At 40.3% G+C, this 23,876-nt stretch overlaps 1 protein-coding gene across 2 annotated transcripts in view; it reads right to left on the reverse strand.

Annotated features, from left to right (window-relative positions):
• LOC122801896 (solute carrier family 25 member 46-like) overlaps positions 1 to 23,876 on the reverse strand; it is a gene marked incomplete at its 5' end in the record, with an annotated part of 301,969 nt that overhangs the window by 4,029 nt on the left and 274,064 nt on the right. The window contains 1 exon segment of one of the 2 annotated variants that reach the window (XM_044071576.1): positions 9,648 to 10,243. In XM_044071576.1, coding sequence (XP_043927511.1) covers positions 9,665 to 10,243 — 579 coding nt within the window. 2 annotated transcript variants of the gene reach the window in all.

Genomic DNA, 23,876 nt, shown 5'->3' on the forward strand with positions numbered 1-23,876 from the left:
TGCATTTCCTTTAATGTTGAGCTTCAGGTGACTGCTGCCCAGCCTGCCAGAGGTCAGACATGGGATGCCTCATTAAATGACTGATCAAATGTGTTAAGTTAAATGACTGCACAGCTACCTCAAGAAATTATACTGGCCCTGAATTTCAAACTGAGTAACTGAATTTCTTAGGACACCACAGAAACACACTGGAATGGAAACAAATGAAAATGGCTAGGAAATGGGATGCTGCACATGGAGATTTTTAAGTCTCTCTTCTATTTTGTTCATTCATCATGTTAAAGATAAGACTGAGGGATGTCCTGCTTGTTGTTGGAATATATGCAAGACTAAACTGTTAAACACAGAAGAAAGGTATTTAAGAGTATAAAGAAACAAAGGGTAAGACATGGAGAATGAAATACCTAGTGACTAAAGAAAAAGTTTATGCAGTATGAACAAAGAATAACTAAAAATCAACATCTTCAGGTGAGCCACTTTTAGTGACAGAAAAGTATTCTGTATTTATGTAAACAAAGGATCAAATCATCTAGAACATCTAAATGAAGATGGGGATAGTTTAGAGCATAACACCAAGCAAGTGTATTGCACAGAAGCTCAAAAATAGGTTTTACAACATTATGTCCAATGGCACAAACACCAGAAGCATATTTAATAGTTTATTCTGTAATAGTGAATGCCTCTACTGAACAGCAAAATAACTGGTCTGCTGCTAACAGGACAGTTTGAAATTCTAATCTTCTTGTCCAGAAAAAGTCTATAATAGCTTCCAGAAATGGTATGCGCCATTCACAGCCGTTATTCATCTTAGGCCTGATGCTCAAAGTGGGCATACACGGCAAATATTAAAGAGAAATGTCTAAAGAAGGGCTTAATATGGTCACAAAAAGATGCAGGCTCGAAAACGAAAACAGATTGTACCACTGTAAAGCACAGCTCAGTCTGAGTAACCAATTTTGTTTTCAGATTTTTTAGAATCTAACATACAAGGAAAATTAGAAAAGAATACTACAGCATGCTTACATTTATAGATTCATAGATTGTTACTAGGCTAACGACCCGGGGGGGGGGGGGCACTTTCTAAGCCTAGCTAAGTTACCCAAAAGAATACTGATGTTCTGTATCAAGGCATTTCTAAGCTACCTCTGTCCATAATGGACATGGGTGCCAGACCCAGTGTAAATTCACTATTCCCCATCCACTGGTCTAGGCTTCGCTTAAACTGGGTAATAAGACAAATCAGCTTCACATGGATGGGAAGCCTGTTCCATAGGAGGGGTCATCTCTGGGACACATATCTCTCTCTCCAGCATGTTCTGTTTAAGTCACAGACAACATTCAGGTCTCTATAAATTGTATTTCAGTACTCTGATTTACAAATATGTAGGAGATTCATAAGTGTGGGATTTGTGGATGCCTTGTAAGCCATGCATAGATCACCCCTCAGCAATCTGCAGGAGACTTGAATAGAGGGAAAGGGCTTTAAGGCACTCTGCATAAGACATATGTGCTAGAGCATGTTCAAATAATGAACATTTTATCTAGAATGTACTGTAGGATTGTTGTCCTTCTATAAAACAGTATTTTGTATCTTATCTACAGCTCTAAATGCAATTTCTCCCTCTGAGTTATGGAATAAATAGGCCCCTAGTCATATAAATGGCAAATGGATAATTAAAAGGGTAGGGAAGCTAATGCTAGAAAAATGCTAGTAAACACAAAGCTTAATTTTATAGAGTAATCCAAGGGTCTGCACTGGATCTACTTCTGTTTTACTACATCCCTTAACATTCATTACTTTAGCTGAAGCACAGTACATCAAACAAGTAGATGACATAAAACTACAAGTAACTGTTACAAATATGGCTGCACATACCTTACAAGACACAGTGAACAGTCAATGACTGCTCAGTACAACTCCATTATGCTTAACTAAATGTTATTTATGGACATTGGACATAATCATATTATTTTTATCAATAAATTATACCAACTGTCTCCTAAAATCAGTAGATGTTAAACATTATACTGCCCAAGTAATGGCCAGCCAGAAGAGACCATGAAATAATGCCTTTGTTATCCTTGATGTGATTTACTTCAATATAACATTTTATGTTGGTGTCCACTGAAGACAAAGTTATACCAAAGTGGAAAAAATGCAAAATCACTAACAAACATATTAGAATGTGCAGAATTAAATTACTGATACAGGCGGCATAGATGAATCATGATCATGATAAAAATATAGAGAGCACAGGAACAGCTGTCGATCTTTGTTTTTTTAAAGCATTAAAGACAAAAAAGAATTACAACACAAAAACAAAGCTTGGTACAACTGAAAAACAATACCATAAAGCAATTTTAAGAAATGTTTAATCATACAGTGGTCTCACAGTAGTAGACTTTATTACAGATTCAGTGAAGGAACTATTACTCTAAATTCTTTACCACACAATACTGATGCTCACAAAGGTGACTATCAACATGCAAAAATCCAAAGACGGGCAGCAAATGCACTGAAGAGGCCTTCGTTGTTCATACCATAGACTATGGACTCAGGTGAAACTAAATGCATGTGTACATTTCAGAGGTGCAAGTTTACAGCTTAAATATGAAACTATTACTTGGTTTGTAGCCTGCTGTTAAAAAAATGTGTACTTGAATACTGCAAGAGGTGTACTGATGCCATCCAATATTCAGTACTGGAAATAAAGAAAACAGTCTAAACACCAGTAGGAAATATTCCTTTAATAAAATATATGAAATAAAAAGCCTGACATACACCACACTGCTGGACAGCATGACAGACAAAAATTTAACAGATGAGTACTCCCAATATCAGCTGAACTTCAAGGGGCAATCTTTAATGGGAGGAACATGGAGGTGCACCCTTCTTTTAACACATCTCATAACTTTGTTTAAAATCACCAGCTTCCCTTCTTGAGGTACCCTTTCATAAGGACTAAGGATCAAGTCTATCCCGGGATGTCAGTTCTTGCTCTCCAACAGAATCAGAGGTTAAACCTGCAACAAAAGCACCTAGTAACAAGAAAGTAGAATTATAAACCAAGTTCACTTAGAAGAGGACTTGCTATTATAAAAAATGTAGTCTGAGTATCCTGTGCAAAAATTGTAAGGGGATACAGCAACCAGTGAAGAAGAATCTCCCCAATACTGGATAATAAAGTAAGCATTTTACTTAGCTGTTGTATGTTACTTTGATGAGGCCTCTTCCAGAAGATTTTCTACCCTTGAAATGGTAGTCTAGACTACAGGGATTAGCACAGGTATGACCAAAGACCAAGTGGCCAAGGTACAACTGACCATATTCAAGAAGTATACACTAAATGCAGCAGCCCCTACTAGCCAAGGGCCTGTTAAACTACAGAGAATAAAAAATGGTACAGTTGGCAATCTGTGTGGCTAGGCTTTACTTTGTACTTATAAAAACCCACCTAACAAGGCAAAGGAAATTAAAAGCCCTTCTATCATTCTGTGGTTAAGGACTCTAGAAAGTAAAAAAACTGCACAAGAAGATACACAAGATGGTACAGAAGGTATACTGCTAGCTTTCTGTAGCAGAACATGGCTTTGGGAGATGAAGGAAAATACTCTTAACTGCTTAGACACCATCTATATGAAAAAAACTAATTTCACTAGAAAGAAACCTGTTTCTTATGGAAGAGAATGTAGGTGCTCGGCATGCAAAATCAAAATGCTCAGATATTCACTGGACAACAGTGGAGAAAGCAACACTGGTAGCACAGATTTCTAGTCACTAAGTCCTTCTGGGTTTAAGGGCACACATGAAAGCATGCTGATCATAAAATTCATTTCAGCAGATACAGTCGCCAGATGCAAGAATTGTTTTATCCAAAGTCCTCCTATTTACTAAGCTATGATCTGTCGAGATGCTGACAGACATAACTTGAGTGCAGAGAAACTAAGGCATAGATCAAAAATGCATGTGATAAGAACCGCAAACTTGGAAATTCAAAGGCTAAGGAGGATGAAAATATTTAGGCATAGAGGCAGGTCCTTTTCCACTTGAACCAGTAAACACCCTCATTGGAAGGCTTCCTGGAAGCATCTGCCACCTCTTCTTGAGACATCCAATGGCTAAATAGGGACTACTACTGCATGAGCAACACCTTCAGGTAGGGGTGGCCATTTAGTCCCAATGAAAGAGCCCAAACACTTGAGATGAAGATGTCTCTGATGGGGCCATGTTTCAAGGAACTTTAAATCCGGCCTCTTTAATCCCCCACATGGTACTATATACAAGTTTTAGTGTTTCTATATGGAATGTTACCAGAAGGACAAAAGTAAGGGGAAAAATTCATAAGGGAGTCTCAGCCCCAATCCAGCATGTGTATTTTGCCCGTTCTTCTCCGCACACACCTGTATTAAAAGGAGCAGAACCTAGGCAGCACTCTATACTTTCTTGGGAAGAGAACAGGAGTGAGCCACCATGCTACTTTCACACATATCATAATGCTTCCTGAATGCAATTTCACAAAGAGAGGCTTGGATACCAGAACCACCTCTACAGCTTGGAGGTGAAGGAACACAGTCCTCACCGTGAGAAAAATGTGGAAGTACTTCTCCAGCTTACTCCAATGATCCCAGACAATGGCAGAGTCTGTCAGGTTTTCCTACCCTTCCAGTTGTTATTGTTTGTCTTTCGGCTTTTCCCGGTTAGGGGCCGCCACAGCGAAACCCCGGTCCGCTAATGACTGGCAGTAGATTTTCATGGACGCCGAGGTGCCAGCTCGATGACCAACCTTCAACGAAGGCATGCTCATTTACGCATGTCTTTTGAATGCCCACCCAACAGCGGGGAGGACATGCAGACTCCACACAGAAGGCACTCCCCAGCACTCCAGCCGAGAATCGAACGGGAGAACCTCTTGCTGTGAGGCAACAATGCTACCCTCCAATCCAGGTTGAAGACTGACACCAATTCAAGAAGTAAAGGAATGAGATACTCCAGATACTGAAAACAGAAGGTAAACTGCAACATCTACATGCAGAGAACAGTCAAGACTATGAGCAATGCTGCTGCTACAAGCCCCAGAAGGCACAGCAGAAGGTGTGACAAATATGTTTGTGTGATACAATCCAAAAGGCCTTTTATGGACTCACTCTAAAAGGAGGATTTTCTTCTCCCACTGATAGTGATCCCAAATGACTGCAGACAAGGCAAAGCTTAGGCTACTGCTGCCAGCAGTGAACTGCATTGTGGGTCCAGGCTGCCCACAATTAACTGTCCCAATAAGGAAACATAAGAATTCTGAACTGCTTATAAGCTGCTTCCACCACAGTTACTACCTTGGTAAATACTCTAGAAGTGCTGGGAAGGCTGAATGTAAATGTGCTGTAATGAATGGGCTGTCCAATAACAGCAAAACACAGGAATGTCTTGTGTAGCTCCTAGATAATGAACAGATTGATAACCACCATGTCATGTATATCAACATTATTCAAAAGCTATGCAGCACTATCAGGACCTGAAGAAAAAACAAGTAACATTTGAATAACAAAAATATCTTTAAACCCAGAACTGTTTCAGACCTACAAATCCCCCCAGCAGTTTTTGGTACTCTGAAAGAAATAGGAGCAAAACACCTTTCTGTATTCTTCAGATGGAACAGTCTTGTACTGCTGTTTTGAAAAGTAGGGAGTGTAACTGCAACAGCAGTTTCTCTGACAATGACTCATCTTTCACAGGACATTGTTACAGTGAAAGCAAGAGTAACTACACAATATGGGTTTTTACAGAAAACCAAGGCCAATATGGCAGCAGAAGGATAAAACAATACTCATTTGATAACCAGGTATGCCCACTGGAAACACAGACCATTTTCAGTGGGGTAACAGGGTAGCAATATCTGGTTAAGTGACGTGCTACATTACACACAAATGAGGACCGAAGAAATCAAAGCCTGTGCCATAGGAACTACAGTTTACAGCCTTAACCATCTGCGTCAACTGCCAGATGCCAGCAGATAACTTTGCTCAGATGTTGTATCATTGCTAACAGAACTATATATATATATATATATATATATATATATATATATATATATATATATTTGCTGCTTGCATAAGGTACTCGCATTGGCAGATTTGACTTATTCTGTAATGAAATTCTTTGAGTTTAATGAAACAATTTTAATGCGAAACTTAAAAGGTTATACCATCAATACTTTTTTGACATTCTTGGCAGTTTGGATACACTGTTTATTACATTGTTACATTACTGCAACACTGTTCTTATGCTATTATGTAGGCATTCTTCCCAGTTTGTGAATAGTCCACATAGTTCAATGGACCAGGAGTATCAAAATTCTGCTGATGATGCCATTTTGCTGTCATTATATCTGCAGCTGGGATTCATTTGGATTCCATTATGGCTGCAGTGGTAGCTAAGGCAGGTAACTATGGGTCAAGTTCAAGCAGAGAACTGTAGTCTTACTTTCTGGATTACCATCTAACCATGGAGAAGGGTTAAAGATATATTTGACACTGTTGCCTACATCCCATCCTTTGGGGCATTTGAATTCTACTAAACTACCACCTTTTTGTGACAAGGAATGGAACTTCAAACTTAATACTGTGAACAGTAGGTCATACGATAACTAGTTTATCTTGTTGAGTCACTTTAAGACCCGGTGGGAGCCTTGCTTTGTTTTTTTTAATTGCGCATTTAACCATTCTATTTATGGAACAGTGCCTGGGAACTCTAAACTACATCTATGTTGCTCTGTACTTTTGATGGTACATTTATTTATGCGAATTGCTTTTGCAACAGATTTGCTTTGAATAATGTTACAAATGCATAATAGTTTGCATGTCATTACTTTACTTACTTACAGTGCTTACAAATAGGCACTCAGGTAAAAGCTGAAATAAGTGATCTTTCTAACCTGTCAAGAAGCCACTGGTCCTAGGTTACAGCTCTTAAGACATCAAAATTTCCATGCCAGCATCAGCCTAAGGAGAACAGTAAGAACCTTTGAAGACAAAACTGTGTACATGACCTGTTATGTTTTTGTTGGATTTTTAACAAGATGACTGATTTAGTCGGCACTTAACAAGTCTACCATTTCACCTAGATACCTTGTTTTCTTCCTCACAAATTACAGAGGAGGTTGAGCAAATAAGAATGGAATACTTATACACACCTTCAACAGTGAAAAAAAACATCCTTACACTCTTCTGGATGCCTTCAATAACTTGAGAGATGACACTAAATAATATCTCTCTGCAAGGGGGTTTCCAGGGCAGAATGCTGCAACCCTTCAAGAATAAACTATACTGATCCATAGAAGCATGAACCACTGGTCTCAGCACAGGCCACTACGTTTGCAGTTTCAAATGTACACCAACAATCACCGATACTCCACCAAGATTGCTAATTTACTAGATTACGACTGGAGTATCGGTGATTGTTGGTGCATTTTGTTCTGTTCCTGATTGTTGTCAGCACTATACACCGCTTTTGCGATCAACTGCCTTTTTGTCTTTCAGTTTCAAATGGACAACTGACCAGAAGAAAACACAAAAGATGCATGATAATTTTTTACCATGCCTTCAATAAGAAAGTCTAGAACTGAGATATATACAATGTAAGAAATACCCTGCAAATCTCACTGGCAGAAAACCAAAAAATCCTTTTGCTAAACATATTCAGAGCCTCTGACTTTGTTATTCTAAAGACTAGTATAGGGCTAGGATTGTGATGCAAGTATCTGAGAATACACAAATCTGCTTTATGACGTCAGATGATAAGACCATTGAATTGTGACCAGTACAGATGGTCTGCCATCACAGTTGAGGAAGCTGAATTCAGCTGCTTCATTCATAGCACCAAACAAAGCATCATTAAAAAGTACCCAGGAGAAGTGTAACCCCAGAGCTCCTCTTCCGTCTTTCCATGGTAAGCACAGCGGTGCTTCGAGTGGAGAAACAAAGAAATGACAAAAGAGAAGGAGCCCAGCAAAAACAGAGTTGAGAAGGGAAGAAAGACGCCCTATTTCTTTTGGTCTATTACCTCAGATTCTATAACAGCTGAACAACTAGACAAGCAAGGTCACACATCTTAGCAACGTAAGCAGAATGCAACCTGATTGTTTGAAAGAGAGAGGTGTGCTACAGGGACTGAAATGGCCCCCCAGTATCACGTCAACAGTTTTAATTCATGAGCTGAACATGTTGTTAAAATTTTAGCTTAGTGATCTGGAAGGACAAAGGCCTCACAATAAACATGGGACTGCCTGAGGGAATCAGCTAAGCCCTCACTTTTAAGCAGTTGGATTGTCTGAAGGGGAAATGATCACATGGGCCAGAGTTCTGACATAGAAATGCATCACAGGGACACAAGAGCACACCCATTATGTTACAGAGAAATAACAACTTCTACTAGTTCTATCTAGTTCTAGATAAACTACAACTCTTGATCAAAAGCAGATGGCACTGTTACATCTCCAAACTGCCTCATGCCCATCTACAAATGAGGAAGAGGGCAAGGACCTTTCACTAACGGACAAAGATACAAGTGAGGAACTGTAGTAGACAGCAGGCATGGTAATCTCTGAGGTGCAAGCAGGCTTGGAATTAGACCAGGACTCTGTGCTTTCTTTTCCTTTTCATGCTCCTGCGTGACAATTCTAGTTGTGAAATGTCTTAAGCAACACTCTCTATTAATCCTAATCACTGTGCACTGATGAATAGCTCAAACTTCTTTCTTCCAACACCAGCAAATCATGGGTTTGAAGTACTTTGTGAAAGCCAAGTACAAGATGATGCTGTATTCTTAAGCAAGACAAGTAAACAACACGGTGTTTCTGGCTCATGACCTGGTGACAAGTATGCTTACCAGGTTTAAACTTTTTAGGCACTTAACGTGAGAATTTTCTAGTGTGTGTATTAGGAAGAGATGTGAAATGCACGTACAACTACATTCCCCAGCACAGGAGCTCAACATTTTATGGGAAAAAAAATGTGAGGCAGGACAAGAAGGCTGTGCCGCAATGTTCCAAATAGTGCAAAACATGCCTCAAAGTAAGACTACTACTTTACAAATTCACAACTATCTGAATGAATTATAGCCTTCAAGTGCTTAAAATACTCTGTCAAAAATAAACCACACATGCACAATATTGTAACCATCATGTACAATCTGTACTTTCTGCTTTAAGATTTAAATACATTTTGATGAATTAACTTCTTTTATAAATTATTTAAAATGTGCACCAAACTGTACACACCGACAAGCAAAACATATGCCTCACATGTAATATAATGCCATTATCTTTCTGAATTTGGGAATAAGCATATACTTATCTTTTAATTTATTATTAGGTCCCAGCATTCAAGTTAAATGTTTCCTCTCAAGAAAATGAAATGGATAGTAAAACAAAAAGACACCCTTAAATGACTGATTCGGTTTGAGAGGAAATGTATCTAGCTGAAGGAAAGCATTTTTGTAAATATATTAGTGCTTCATCAATATGTTTGAATTTGTCCAAAATTCTGAAAAGGAAAAATAAGTCAACACTTAACACAGGCATGAATTAATTTTTACTCACTTTCCCAGAATTTGTTACAACATGATCACATATCACAAACCCAGCCAGACAAACCTGAACATCTTTCAGCGTCAGGCAGCATTCTGCAAGAGAGCAGAATAAATAAGTTTTGTAATTTGTAGAACAGCTGCATGCAGTGAATACTGAACGATTACAGCTCCAAATCCTTTGTAAAAACCAAGAACTCCTTCTTCCTTCTTGATGACATTAACACAGTCTCTCAGTCCTTCATACTGAGTGTTAATAGGAAGCACCTCATAGCCAAGGTCAGTATTGTCAATGATTGTTCGTGTTCCTTGAATGTGAAGGCGATGCAAAACGGTTTCCAGTGGGAAAAGGAGAACGTCTACACAAAGATTGGCAATAAAGCTTGCAATCAGTTCAGGAAAATAGGCATCTAGCATGTTCTGCACAGATTTAGAGTTATCAGATGGAAGACTGTGAGGTGTCTTCTTTCGTAGAATAATCAAGACAAATTTCTGGATGGCAGAACTGATAACGTAATGAAGGATTCCGTGCAAAATTGTTGGGAAAGCTAGAGTCCAAAGTGGGAGCAATCGTTTACTATGAGGGACACCCATACCAATCACTCTGCCAATACCTTCTTTTATACAGTCCAGAATTCCAGCATTGTCCCGAATAATTTCACTCTACAGCAAGGAAGCAATAGGTAAACTGTTATTCAGGACTGCAAAAGTGACAAGTTCCAATTTAAATCAATTATTTCAAACAAAATACATGTTCTTTAAGAAGTGTTTTGTATAAAAAATAACACATGCATCTATTTCTTTTTCCAGAACATTTAGCATTTTTTTTTAAACAAAAATGTTTAGGTAGAAAGCACCATATTCTGTAGGCCCCTTGCCCTAACTGACACATCTGTAAGCCTAGAAAAGCTGGAAAGCAGATTAATTAGACTTGCACTACAGTGTACTTAAGACTTCAGAAGACTTTCAGAGACAATTACAGGAAATAAAAAACTGCTGATAGTTAGCAAATCTAATCTGCAACTTTCCTCGGATGCTTGTCTGCGCCCTCTACACAGAGGAAATTTTGACAATGATGGCCAAATTCTCTAAGCAATTAATATAACTTTTATACTTGCCTAAGGAAAATTTAGTCTGTTAACCTTCAGGATAGACTCCCCAGAGCTGGAGACAATATCCAATTTATAATCTCAAAAAAGTGTTTGTGGATGACAAAATAGCGACATGTCATCCAGAGAGGCATTCTAAAAAAGACCAGCGAGGTAGATCCAAGCCCCTGTAGAATGAGGTTTGAGCAGCCTAGGAATAACAACATTCCTGCACATTTTTTAAATGAAGGAAACGTGGTTTGACAGTCAGTGATCAAACTGAACTTAATCAATTTCTGCCTGAATGTTTGTGGGGCAAAATAAACCAGATTATTCGTAATGTCCTTGCTCTCATTAACATAATACCCAATCTGCCTAGGGACATCCATCAAATACAAGAATTCACCCTCACTGGAAGAGCTGGACTGATTAGGTTTTGACTTGGTAGCAGCCTTAGGCATACCAGGAGGATTATTCCTCATGCAGACTCTTTGCTGAAGAACAAGTTATGGAGGGTGATCACAAAGTCTGCAGAAAAATAAATAAACACACCTTATGGCAAAAGTGACAGTTACTAGGAAGAAAGTTTTCCAAGTCACAATTTTCAAATAAGTAGTAGATACCAGGGGCTGGTTTCTCCGAAACACACCGAAATCCAATTGGGGGGAGGCTTCTTAATGGGAGGAAATAGTTGAAATGCTCCTCTCAGAAAAGCCTTGCAAAGTTTAAGAGAGGCTAAAAAGTATTCTTGTTCATTGTGAAACTTGGTATTGAAACTTGGTGTGCAACACAAGAAGCCAGCAGTCCATTTACAGAAAAGCTTTGATGCCATGCTGGCAAACCACACATCTGCTGAATACCCAGTGGAAGTGGAAGTGGAAGGGACTAAGGTGAGACAAAATGTCAGGGACCAGAACCAATATTGTCTGGAACCTGTTCTGAAGCAATAGAAAGTATAATTGCATATTAGGAGCTTACCATAAATGTAGATGTTATCTTGGCCAAAAGGATGGACTCAGCATCACCTATGGCTTTTCCTTCCTTGCTTTGAGTAATACCCTGGATACTAAGGGTAGTGGAGTGAACACGGAGAAATAACTCTGTCCAGTTTAGGAAGAAGGAATCCATCTTCTAAGTTTCTGGAGTTGCTGATCTGTAACAAAACACTTACAGTTGCCTGTTCAGATGATAAGTGGACAGCATTTGTTTGTGAACACCCCGTGACCGAATCAAATCCAGAAAGACACTGCTGTGTAACATCCATTCATGGGGCTGAATCATGATGACCCCTCTTGATGTCATGGCCTTGTGGGTCTATGGGCTTCTCTTTTAAAGAAGAGTTATGTTTAGCTTGCTTTCTTATATTTGCCCTTTTCCAAGGTCCACTATTCTGTTTATCGTGTAAAGGCCAAGCCTTTGTAGGGTTGTTCCTGCTAAACTCAGATGTTTGACCATGAAAAAGCTGCTTTACAGACAACATAGCCTTGGTCAAGTTTTACTGGAGCAGGAGAAATGGAATCAAGCTCCACAGATGCCTTCACAAAGACGTCTTCCACGACATCTAACAATGGAGAGTCTGCTGCAGTCTTACTTCTGGGAGACCCAAGTATACTCTGTAATAGAGCTGCACCTCAGAGCACTTCTTTCTATTCCACTGGAAAATTTCCTTCATCATATGGAAGTGTCTCCAAATGAGAAATCCTGTGGTGGTAAAGCAGAGAAAAGGGCGTCTTCGGTGACTGACTCACTGGCATCCACAGAAGGAATATGTTCAATATAGGCCAGTTCATCCACCTGTGAGCCATGGGAATTACAATTGTCCTGATCCTGTTTACCCTTCCTTCATTCAAAAGGGGCCCCGGACAACTCAATAATCTATCTTTAAATTGGCCTTTTTTGTTTCAAATTCTTATACTACTGGCATCCTGCTTGTCCTGATGGAAGGCCTTGGCTGAAGACTTGGGGGGAAAGTAAAGTCCTGGAAGTCATGCTGGCCATTGGGGCTACCTGCATCCAAAAAGTGAGCGCTGCAAAGTAAATACTATGATGAATAATTTCCTGTATGCTTTGTTGACCTTTAAATAGAGATTAGGACCCTGCAGATTGAATCATCCAGTATCATGTTGATAGACATAGAAAAGATGGACCACAGCATCACCATGCAAAAGAACTGCTTTGGAACAAGGTATTTAGGTTGCTGTCATCTAATATGCGCCAAAGGTCCACAGTCTTTCTGGGTACCAAAACGGAAATCAACAATAAAGCAGAAAAGAAAAATCTGTCTGGGAAGCACCCTGCAGCTGTCCAGAAAAAAAGCAGTTCAAGTTTCAGCTTTGATAAGGGAGATAGCTTCCAAAAATAATAAATCAAATATAGTCAGATGTATGTAAAATAAATGGAACACTGAAGGAAATTATAAACTTAAAGAACACAAGGAAAAAATATGGATGTTTTATTTAGATGAACTGATAAAACTGCAAAAATTAGAGGCTGGAAAGAAAAGGCTGGCTGAGTATGACCATTTTCAAGGGCAGCTGAGCAAAAATACTAAGAGTTGGGAGACGAGTTAGAGTGTACAGAGAAAACCTGAGATTTTCTGCTGTATCAGAAAAACTGGAAAGAAGAGACTCAAAGTACAAAGCAACTGGGCTGATGATCCACAGCAAGATTATTTAATTGTAAGGGGGCATTGTGTGGATGTGCCCCAAACCTGGCCATAAGAAACAGCCAAGAACAATATTAATAAACATGCAATCATACCAGCAGAAATAGTTCATCCTGACAAAACTGTGGCAGAAAAGTATTAAAAATTAGAGACAGCAGAGTGTGTGGGGACAATGATTATTCACTGTATACTGGCAGAAGAGAAGCAACTTTATCCTAGAAATCAAGGAATACTGAGAGGCAGGTATGAGACACAAGCTGCTGTACATCCAAGCTGTCTTCAGAATATTTTCCCCAGAGGATCAGACACTTGGATGCAGAACAGGCTAAGAAGAAAAAAAAAAGTTTATCTAACAAACAGTGAGCCAGCAAGCAGAAGGGGGACTCTGCTTCACATTCTACTGACAATAAAGTCAATACAGACACTTTACCAGTGAAACCTTTCCCATTGCCCCAAAAGAAAATGCATGAGAGACAGAAAAAAAAAGCACAGGAGCAGAAAAAGAATCCAGAATAATATTTTTTGTCAATCATTCATCAAGACCTCATGAATGGCTCTTCTTTACAAGGAGTTATCACATTTTTTTTTCTCTCTCAAACATTTTCTTTTGGGGCAATGGGAGAGGTTTCACTGGCATATTTTCTGTATTGACTTTATTGTCAGTAGAATGTGAAGCAAAGTCCCCCTCCTGCTTGCTGGCTCACTCTTTGTTAGATAAACTTTTTTTTTTTTTTAATTTCCTCCTTAGCCTGTTCTGCATCAAATTGTCCATGATCTTCTACGAAAAAATATTCTGAAGACAGCTTGGATGCCTGCCACTCAATATTCCATGATTTCTGGGTAAAGCTGCTTCTCTTCTGCCACTACAATCCTGTTTGGTGGACATCTGTAATAAATAAATTCTATAACAAAAGGAAAAAATTGCTGTACAAGACCAAGAATGAGCAAGTGCCCAATTGGAAGCAATGTCTCCTTCGCCTGAACAAGCAAATAAGAGCACTAGTGAAATCCTCCAAAGCAAACTTTGAGTCCAAGCTGGCCACATCTACTACAGACAATCATAAGGCCTTCTTCACATATGTCCGCAACCTCAAAGGAAGCACCCAGATCTGTTCAGAACTGGTGGTCAAGGACACCACACATACAAATGCTGTAAATCAGGTCCCAGTACCTGCCCCCTTCCCCTTATATCTAGTGAACAGGTTATCACTGCTCTCTCAAAGGCAAAAAATACAGCCTCCATGGGACCCGGATAACATCCCGGCTGCATCCTACATGAACTCAGGCAGGAACCTGCATCACCATTAGGCACCCTATTCAACCAAAACCGGAGTACTGGCTTCGTCCCAGCTGAGTGGAGGAAAGCCACGGTCATCCCTTTACACAAAGGTGGAGTGTCCACTGATCCGGAAATTATAGACCCATCACCCTAACTAGCCTGATCTGCAAGGCCATGGAACGGATTATAATGGACCTCATTAACATGGACATTGGCAACCTCCAAATACTTGATCCCACACAGTTTGGCTTCGTCATGGTGAGGTCATGTCTGCTAAATTTGGTTGACTTCTTTGAGACAGTCTCCAAAGCCATGGGATGAGGGGGAGACGGTGCACACCACCTACCTAGACCTGACACTATTCCCCACACATGGATAATAGATAAACACGCTCAACTAGGCATCAATCCATATATTACCATATGGGTAGCAAACTGGCTCACTGAAAGAACCCATGTAGTCAAAATAGGGGAAGCCACCTCAAGCAGTAGCCCCATAACAAGTGGCGTACCCCAGGGTTCGGTCTTGGGGCCTCTGTTACTTGGGATATACTTTTCTAAGGTGCAGGCCAAAACCAGTGGGCTATGGCTGACTAAGTCTGCAGACGACTGCAAGCTAGGTGCTGTCATCAATTCCCCTAGTGATGTGGACATCTCCAAGAGGGTCTCACTCAGACAAATGACTGGTGCCAGCAACATGGCCCCAAGCTGAATACTAAAAAATGCAACATCATCCCCTTTGGGGAGAGTGACGTCCCCAATAATGTCCTAAGCATGCAATCAGTCATGAGGGATTTGGGAACACAAGTTGATGGTCTGACTTTTGGCCACCATGCTGCTTCGTTTGTACGGAAAGCCTTCTACATGGCCCACCTCATAAGTAAGGGTATTTCGTCCAGGGACAAGGAGGTCATAACATCTCTGCACTCTTCCCTTATAAGGCCCATTATTGAGTACAACGCCCCTTTTGTCATGTACCTCGCAAAGCACATGCAGCAACTGGAGAGATCAAAGAGGTTCCTCAACAGGAGAATCCAGTGCCTCAAACATCTACCATACACAGACAGGCTAAAAGCCCTATCCCTCTACTCAGTTTCATACAGACTCCTCAGAGGTCAAATCCAGTAAATAAACCACTGAAACTGCAAACAAAGAAGCCAAGAGGTTCCAAAATCCACAACAGAATGTAATATACTAAAACAATAAATGTAAAGCGCTTTTCGTCCGGTCGCATCACCGGACTTCTTCAAACAAAAAACAGTACACAGATACCAAGTTTAAATACAAAACCTTTTCCCTCCATTCAGTCATCTACCCAATCAAATAAACCACATTGCTTAAAGCTTATTAGAACAATTAGCATTCACTACTAGTACTTAACCCTGTTTTAACCATGTACGTTGATATTCACCAAGATATATCCCCATTTAAACTGCCATGTTTTTTAAAAGTCACTTCATAATGCTACTTTCCATATTTTAAAAACATAAATGTGTGAATACTGTTCCTAAAATATAAACACAAAAGCAATTGTTAAATAGCTGAAATATCAAATTCATCTAGTGAGACTTCTCAGTTTTAATATACAGGCAATAGAAATCACTTCATTTAAGCATGGCTTTCTACTAGAGTCCAGGCGTAACTGCCATAACACTCCTGCCTTTCTAGAATTAAAGCCCTTGCTTACACTATATATATGCTTGTAAGCCCTTTCCTTAAGTTTTCTATTGGTCTTACCAATATAGTATGCTGGGTACAACTGGCATTGGGCAATATAGATCACGGATGTAGAATTACAATTGTACTTCCTATTTATTCTATATGTTTTACTGCGGTGGTGGTGCTGCGGTAGCATTGTCACCTCACAGTATTACGTTTTCCTGTTCAATTCTCAGCTAGAGCGTCTTCTGTGTGGAGACATGCGTGAATGGGCGTACCTTCGTTGAAGGTTGTGTGTCAGAGCTGGCAACTCGGCACGTAAAAATCTACTGCCAATCATTAGGGGACCGGAGTTCTGCTGTGGCGACCCCTAACCAGGAAAAGCCGAAAGACACAACAACATTTATTCTATATGTTTTATCTCAAATTGTAAAAGTGCAACCTGAGGCAATGTACCTGCAAAGGTTGCAAGCCTCGCATTTAAAACATGCCTGGCGTCGTACGATTTTTTGTCTAGGTGAGCCCATTGCCAGATATCATGGGGCACCAGACAGTGAGATTAGATTAATTGAAGAACTTTTGGACATCATTTTAACTAACAACTTTGTGATGTTTGAAAACAAATTTTTTTTTACAACAGGCGGGTGTAGCAATGGGCTCACCTTGTGGGGCAAGTGTGGCTAACTTGGTGATGGCCCATTGGGAATTCACCTACGTGTTAAATCTGTTTTTATATGAGATTTTTAGATGACATCTTTATCTTGTTTAAAGGCAATGGATTGGTAGCAGACTAACTGACAGGACATTTAAATGGGACTACTGAATTTTTAAAGTTTACTAGTTCTTTTAAGGAAGACTGTATATCCTATTTGGATATCTTACTAACAAAAGATAATATTAAAGGGGCGTTCTTAGCAAGAATCTTACAAAAGAAAAACCTATTCAAATTCGATGTTGCACTTTACTAGCTCCCACCCCCTTCACCAAAAGAAATCAGTGGTGAAGGGGCAGTTGGTGTGTGCAGCTAGGATGGTTACGGAAGAAGCTGATTTCTTAGAGGAATGTAGGACCTTGAAACAAATGTTCTTAAGAAGGGGCTATCCTGAACATTTAATTGTGGAGCTCACTTTGGAAGTACAACAAGAGAGATTTAGGGGGTGTACAAACCTATTTTAGGCTTGGCAAATAGTGAGGGGGTTTTACATGGAACTGGTTATAATGAAACCTCTTTAATTAATGTCAGAAATGGGAAACAAACCCAGGTGGTGAACTATGTCTCTAGCTTTATAACCCAGTTTAGTGTAGATGCTAACAGTATAAGGAACATTTTGGTTAAAAATTAGAGGGTGTTTTCACTTGAGGAAGAAATGATGGTTAAAATAGGTGAAAAACCATCTGTAATTTTTAAACATGGCAGGAACCTGAAGTCACTGGTAGAACTGACCAGACAAACAACTGAACACCAGGCATGTTTAAATGCGAGGCTTGCAGCCTTTGCAGGTACATGGCATCAGGTTGCACTTTCACAATTCAAGATAAAACATACAGAATAAATGGGAGATCTGATCTATATTGCCCAATGCCAGTATGAGCACACACACACACACACACACATATATATATATATATATATATATATCAATCACCCGGGCCATGCCTTTACTTTTAGAGTGATAGACCAAGTAAAATATAATCTAAGAGGTGGCCCCTTCCCTTTAATTCTAGAAAGGCAGGAAGTGTTATGGCAGTTACGCCTGGACTCTAGTAGAAAGCCAGGCTTAAATTAAGTGATTTCTATTGCGTGTATCTTAAAACTGAGAATTCTCACTAGATGAATTTGATATTTTAACTATTTAACAATTACTTTTGTGTTTATATTTTAGGAACAGTATTCACACATTTATGTTTTTAAAATATGGAAAGTAGTATTATGAAGTGACTTTTAAAAAACATGGCAATTTAAATGGGGATATATCTTAGTGAATATCAATGTACATGGTTAAAACAGGGTTAAGTACTAGTAGTGAATGCTAATTGTTTAATAAGCTTTAAATGATGTGATTAATTTGATTGGGTAGATGACTGAAAGGAGGGAAAAGGTTTTGTATTTAAACTTGGTGTCTGTGTACTGTTTTTTGTCTGAAGGAATCTGGTGATCTAACCGGAGGAAAAGTGCTTTACATTTATTGCTTTAGTATATTAAATTCTGTTGTGGACTTTGGAACCTCTTGGCTTCATTATTTGTTTGCAGACTCCTCAGAGGTGACCTCTATCTGGCATACAAGGCGATCACGGACCCCACCTTGATGGGATTGCTGCATATCTGCAAGTCAAGCTCCGCTCGAGTAACCCACACGCGCGGCCTCAACCTGGTCTGTGACATAAACAAGACTTGTTGGCGGGACAGATGTGTCCCAGAGACTCCCCCATCTATTGAATAGACTCCCTCTCCACATCAAGCAGAGTACCTCTTTACCCCTTTTTAACCTCAACCTGTATAACTGGATGGGAAACAGAAAATATACCCCTGGGATTCCACCGGTGTCCTTGGTGGACAGGGGCATCGAGTGCTGATTTGTCTAAACATGGGCTAAACTCTTGACTAGGCTTATAAGGGCCTCAGTGCCAATAGCCTAGTAACCTCCTATAATCCTATGACCTTCCCCTTCTCCTATACAATTCTGCTGAGCAAGGGTAAAGGTTGATACTTTGGTTTGAATGCAACTAGAATACAGTACCCAATTTAGAAATACTTCTTCTTGGAAGTTCTACATCACTGGAAGAGATGTATAGGGACCCTCCTCCTCCTGCCTCTGAAAAGTGATAGCTAGAGAAGGGGTTAGGAGCAGTACAAATTCTCCCCCTCCCCTGATACTGCAACCTTGGCTTTTGGTCCATTGATGTTGCTTTGAGAAGGGGGACTGGGGTTGACCAGACCTATCTCCTGTACATAGTGGGCTCCCTGAAGCATGCTATAATGGCTATGTCTCATTACGAGTCCTGGAAAAGCAGTACTGAGAAGAATGAAATGTCACCCCAACAGCTGAAAGGAATAGTCTTTTCTCCTTCATGCCTTATAGATGCTGGTCAATTAGCATCACAAACCGCAAAGGTCCCTTAAAGGGCAGCATCCATACATGTCACTTTAGTGCCCTCAAAGAAAGTAGTAAGGTGCTGCCTAGAGTGCCAGCATATAACTATGTAGGATCCCACTGCTCACATAGCTCCCTCTGCAGCAGCATACATTAAAAACACTATGAGGTTACAGACTGAAAGACACTGAGGCCATCTAAGAAGTTTCTCTTTCACATGTTCAACAGACATGCCCTCAGCAAAATGCAGCACAACAAATAGGATGCAAAGGTCCATTTCTCCACAGTCTTCCCAGAACTCTAGACACCTTAAAAGAAGGCTAGACTGACTATGAAGTAGAATTCCTTCTCAGAGTGGCCACAGAAACAGAAATATTACTAAGGGATTTCCATAAAGACAGCACAATGTCTTAAGGGCCTGAAGTTCCCACTTGCTTTTCTCAGGCATGAGGTCAGAATGCCCAAGTTATTCCTTCCTATGCTCACAGAATCTTCAAAAATGTCAATAAGGAGAGGAACCATGCAGGATGCTCTCTGCTGTGTTACACATTTTCTAAAACTTCTTTTGCAGACAGTAAAGTTTCTGAGAAGCCCAACTGCAAATGAGAAAGAGGCAAAATCTCAGTGAACACAGGGTCATAAGGAGAGGAAGGTGGGAATGCAGTCCTTTCATCACTCAGTTCATGTTGTAGTACCAAATGTGGTGAATGTTTTGGTTCTCTTATTTATCCAGTTTCCATATCAGAAGAAATGTAATATTGGGAAGCCAACTGCCTGAGCTGAATAATACCTAACCAGCCTTTGAACAGTACCTAGTGGCAATCACTGGACAGCCATGCCACACAGCAGAATGCAAAGCCTGCATTGCCTTTCCCTTCAAACAGGATAGGCAGTGCCAGTAAAGTTGGCATTGGATCTCCCCATTAATGTGGGATGAGTCTGACTTACCTGTACTAGCCCTCACAACTCTAGCACCTCTAACGCCAAATGGGCTGAAACTGGGCCAGACACCTGCCTAACTGCAGAAGTGTTAAGGTTGGTGAATTTGAAGAGACGAATCTCAGAGCAGACAAACAAGTGTGCACAGAACAGGTCAACAATGCCCTGGCAGGAAATAGCAAGGAACTGGCCACATAAAGACGAAAAAGAGAGGAGACTGCAGGCCCCAGCACAGGCTTGGCCAATGCCAGCTAAAAGCCAGAATTCAAGGAGGTGCAGTGTGTGGGAGTGAAGTGGCACTATGACACAGAATGCAGAAAGAAGAGCTGTGCAAGATCTCACCAGAACATTAGAGGTCGTACTTTTCACTGCTGCAGTATTCATTACATGTGGAAGTTCCTGCCAATGATCGCCCACTATCCGACCAGTATGCCAAAGCCTTTATATCCTCCAAGCGCTGCACATTAGGCATATGCTCCCCACGTGGGTATAGGGCATAAAGGTGACATACTCACACTCAATATTCAGAAATGAAAAGCCCAAGGAGAGCTAGAGCAACCCCAGGATAAAGAAGGACATGCAGATTGAGGAGGGAAGTAGAAAGAGAAGTAGGGCAAGAAGGGAAAAGACCCCTCAGCCAGCAGAGTGTTCTCAACAGAAAAAGGGAAGAAGGGAGGGACCAAATACTGCAACAGTGAAAAGCAGGGCGTCTACTGTTATGGTAAGATCTTACATAACTGTACAGTGTCCTTCCATATCACTATGAAAGCATTCACTACATGTGGGAGATTACCAAAGGTACTATGGTGGATAGGACGAGGAAGGCACAGAAGAACCCTCCATAAACCCATGACGGATAGGCCTAGCAAACCCTGCCCTGGCCCTAGAAATGTCATCCAACTTAGAATACTTAGTAAAAGTATTTTGGGATGACCAAGTAGCAGCTTCTGTAATGGATCTAGTATCCAGACACTTGAAGAAAGCTCCAGAAGAGACTGCTGCTCTTGTAGAATGAGCTTAAACTAAGCTGAAAGATGTTTACCATGAAAAGAATTACAAAAAGAAATGGCCTTAGAAATCCAAGAGGAGATGGTTTGATTAGAAACTCCAAAACCCAATGTTCAGGTACAAAAAGAAAGAAAAAAACTGTTCAGATTTTCAGATCATAACCATCAGCCCCCTTTTTCCCATTTTCTACATGGGGTTGGGGTAAAGTGTTAACTGTCGCCATATATCTTGATTAAATGCCACACTTCTGCCTTCTTCAATACTCATCCCTGACTGTCAGAGATCTTCTTTTACACAATCTATCAATCTCTTTGCAGGCTGTCCTCATTTCCTCTTACCTTCTTCCTGTCTGCCCCAAATCTTCTTCACCAGATTGTCTTCTGCTTTTCTGCACATCTGTCCGAACCACTGTAACCTGTTCTCTTTGATCTTTTCTACAACTGGAGCTACTCTTATGACCTCATTTCTTCATCTGTCCCACACCACAGTGTGCATCCTACCATCCTTCTCAGGCACTTAATTTCTATCACCTCTAGCTTCCTCATCTGTTCTGACTTTATCGCCCAAGCTTCTCTACCATACAGCAGTACTGGTCACACCACTGCCTTGTAAACCTTACTTTTCAGCTTCTTTGGCATTCTTCTGTCATAGACTACACCTGAGATTCTATGCCAGCTTGCTGCAGTTCCTCTTATTTTAGCTTTGACCTCTTCATTCAGACTTCCCTTCTCCTCAACCACTCCTCCCACATATTTGAAGCTATTTTACCTGTTCTACTATATTCCCTTCTATCTCAGTTCTCAACTTCTTATGATTTTCCCAATTTGCTGGCATTACCACTGTATTAGCTGTGCTTAGTTTCATCCCATGTGCCTTCAGTTTTGCATTCCTTTCCCTTATTCTTTACTGAAGTTCTTGATCAGAGTCTGCCTGTAATTCCACATCATCTGCATACAGCAACTTTGTTGATCTGTCCCCTCCAAACTGTTTGCTAATGTAATCTGTGATGACATGAGGTACTGCCAGCCGTCCAAGGAGAAGTAGAGCAGTGGCTGTATAACTTATACCAGCACAGCTAGCTGAAATTTTGTAATTATATGCCATTTGTATATCAAATTGATTTGTACAGATGCTTGTGATGAAAATGTATTTGTGAGGTTTGCTTGTATTAAAATGCATCATCAGTGTGCCCTGCTGGATGGAAAAGAAATGTACATTATTGTAACTGAATTAAATGTATACATTGTAACAGCATATACTGGAAGGGAAGAGATGAATCCACCTGACTTTGGAAAATATATTCTTGGAATTAAATTACTTTATGGGTTAAGCCATAAAGATGTTATTTTATAGTTTTAAAGGGAGCCAGAGATGCAATGTCTGTACTAGAGAATATATTGTAGCTCCTGTAGGAAGAGTGGAATGGTTTTATGGTTTTATTACTTCCAGCAGCTGCACCACATCTGAGCAGTGCTCTATCTGTGTGTATGGTAAAATGTAGGTGCTAAACACAGACAGCTTCTGGGTGTTGCATGGGAACCAGAAGTCAGATGACCAGATTACTTGATTACTGGCCCAGAGTGGGGATGTCACATATTGATGAGCAGTGGTGTGGATACTGAACTTCTGCAACCTGTAAGCAGTTGTCACTAAAGGTGTGCATTCTCTCAGTTGCCACATGGTGAACATTCAGAATTTCATATCACAACAGCTGACAAAGAACCAGATGGCCAAGGTGTGTGAAGCCAAAGGACTGGTGTATGCCAACCTGACTAAAGAGCAAATTATTTCAGCCTTAGCCGCAGCTACAACACAGACCAGCAACCAGGAGGATAACCAGTCTGGTGATGGAAATTTGCAATCCGCAGAAAGAGGACAGTTCACCTTTTCCTCAGAGGACTTAAAAATCCATCTGGAGTTACAGAGACTTGAAATGGAGGCCAAATGTATGGAATTAAAATCAGCGGAGAGACTGAGGCAGGGAAAAGAGACAAAATTAGAATCAGCAGAGAGACTGCAGCATTTGGAAGCCGAAGAAAATGACAGACTGCGGCATTTGGAGGCTGAAGAAAATGAGGAGCAGCATCAACATGACAGGGAGATGCTGACTCTTCGCCAAGGTTATGGAGGTAATGGGGAAGGAAATAACCAAACTCCCGAAGCAATAAAGGTCAGTAAATGTCTTCCACAGTTTACAGAGGGTGATAATTTTGATAGTTTTATTCATATATCTGAAAGGGTATGTAAACAGTATAATGCTGACCAAGGGCTCTGGGTACAGTTCCTAACCCCCTTACTCCATGGTAAAGCTGTAACTGCTGTTTCTAAATTGTCTGATATTGACTGTCTTAACTATGAAAAAGTCATGAAATGTTAACTTGAATACTTTAAGTTAACACCTGAAGCCTGCAGAAAAAAGTTTTGTGAGCATAGATGCACGGCAGATGAAAGTGTGTGTGATTATACTGTGGAGTTAAGCACTTATTTTCATAGGTGGGTGAGAGGGTGTCAGGTCACCACTTTCAAAGGACTGGCAGACCTTTTGGTGAGGGAACAAGCCCTTAACA

Source organism: Protopterus annectens, chromosome 5.part0, assembly GCF_019279795.1.
Source record: "Protopterus annectens isolate FY-2018-M chromosome 5.part0, PAN1.0, whole genome shotgun sequence".
NCBI classification, from domain to species: domain Eukaryota; kingdom Metazoa; phylum Chordata; order Ceratodontiformes; family Protopteridae; genus Protopterus; species Protopterus annectens.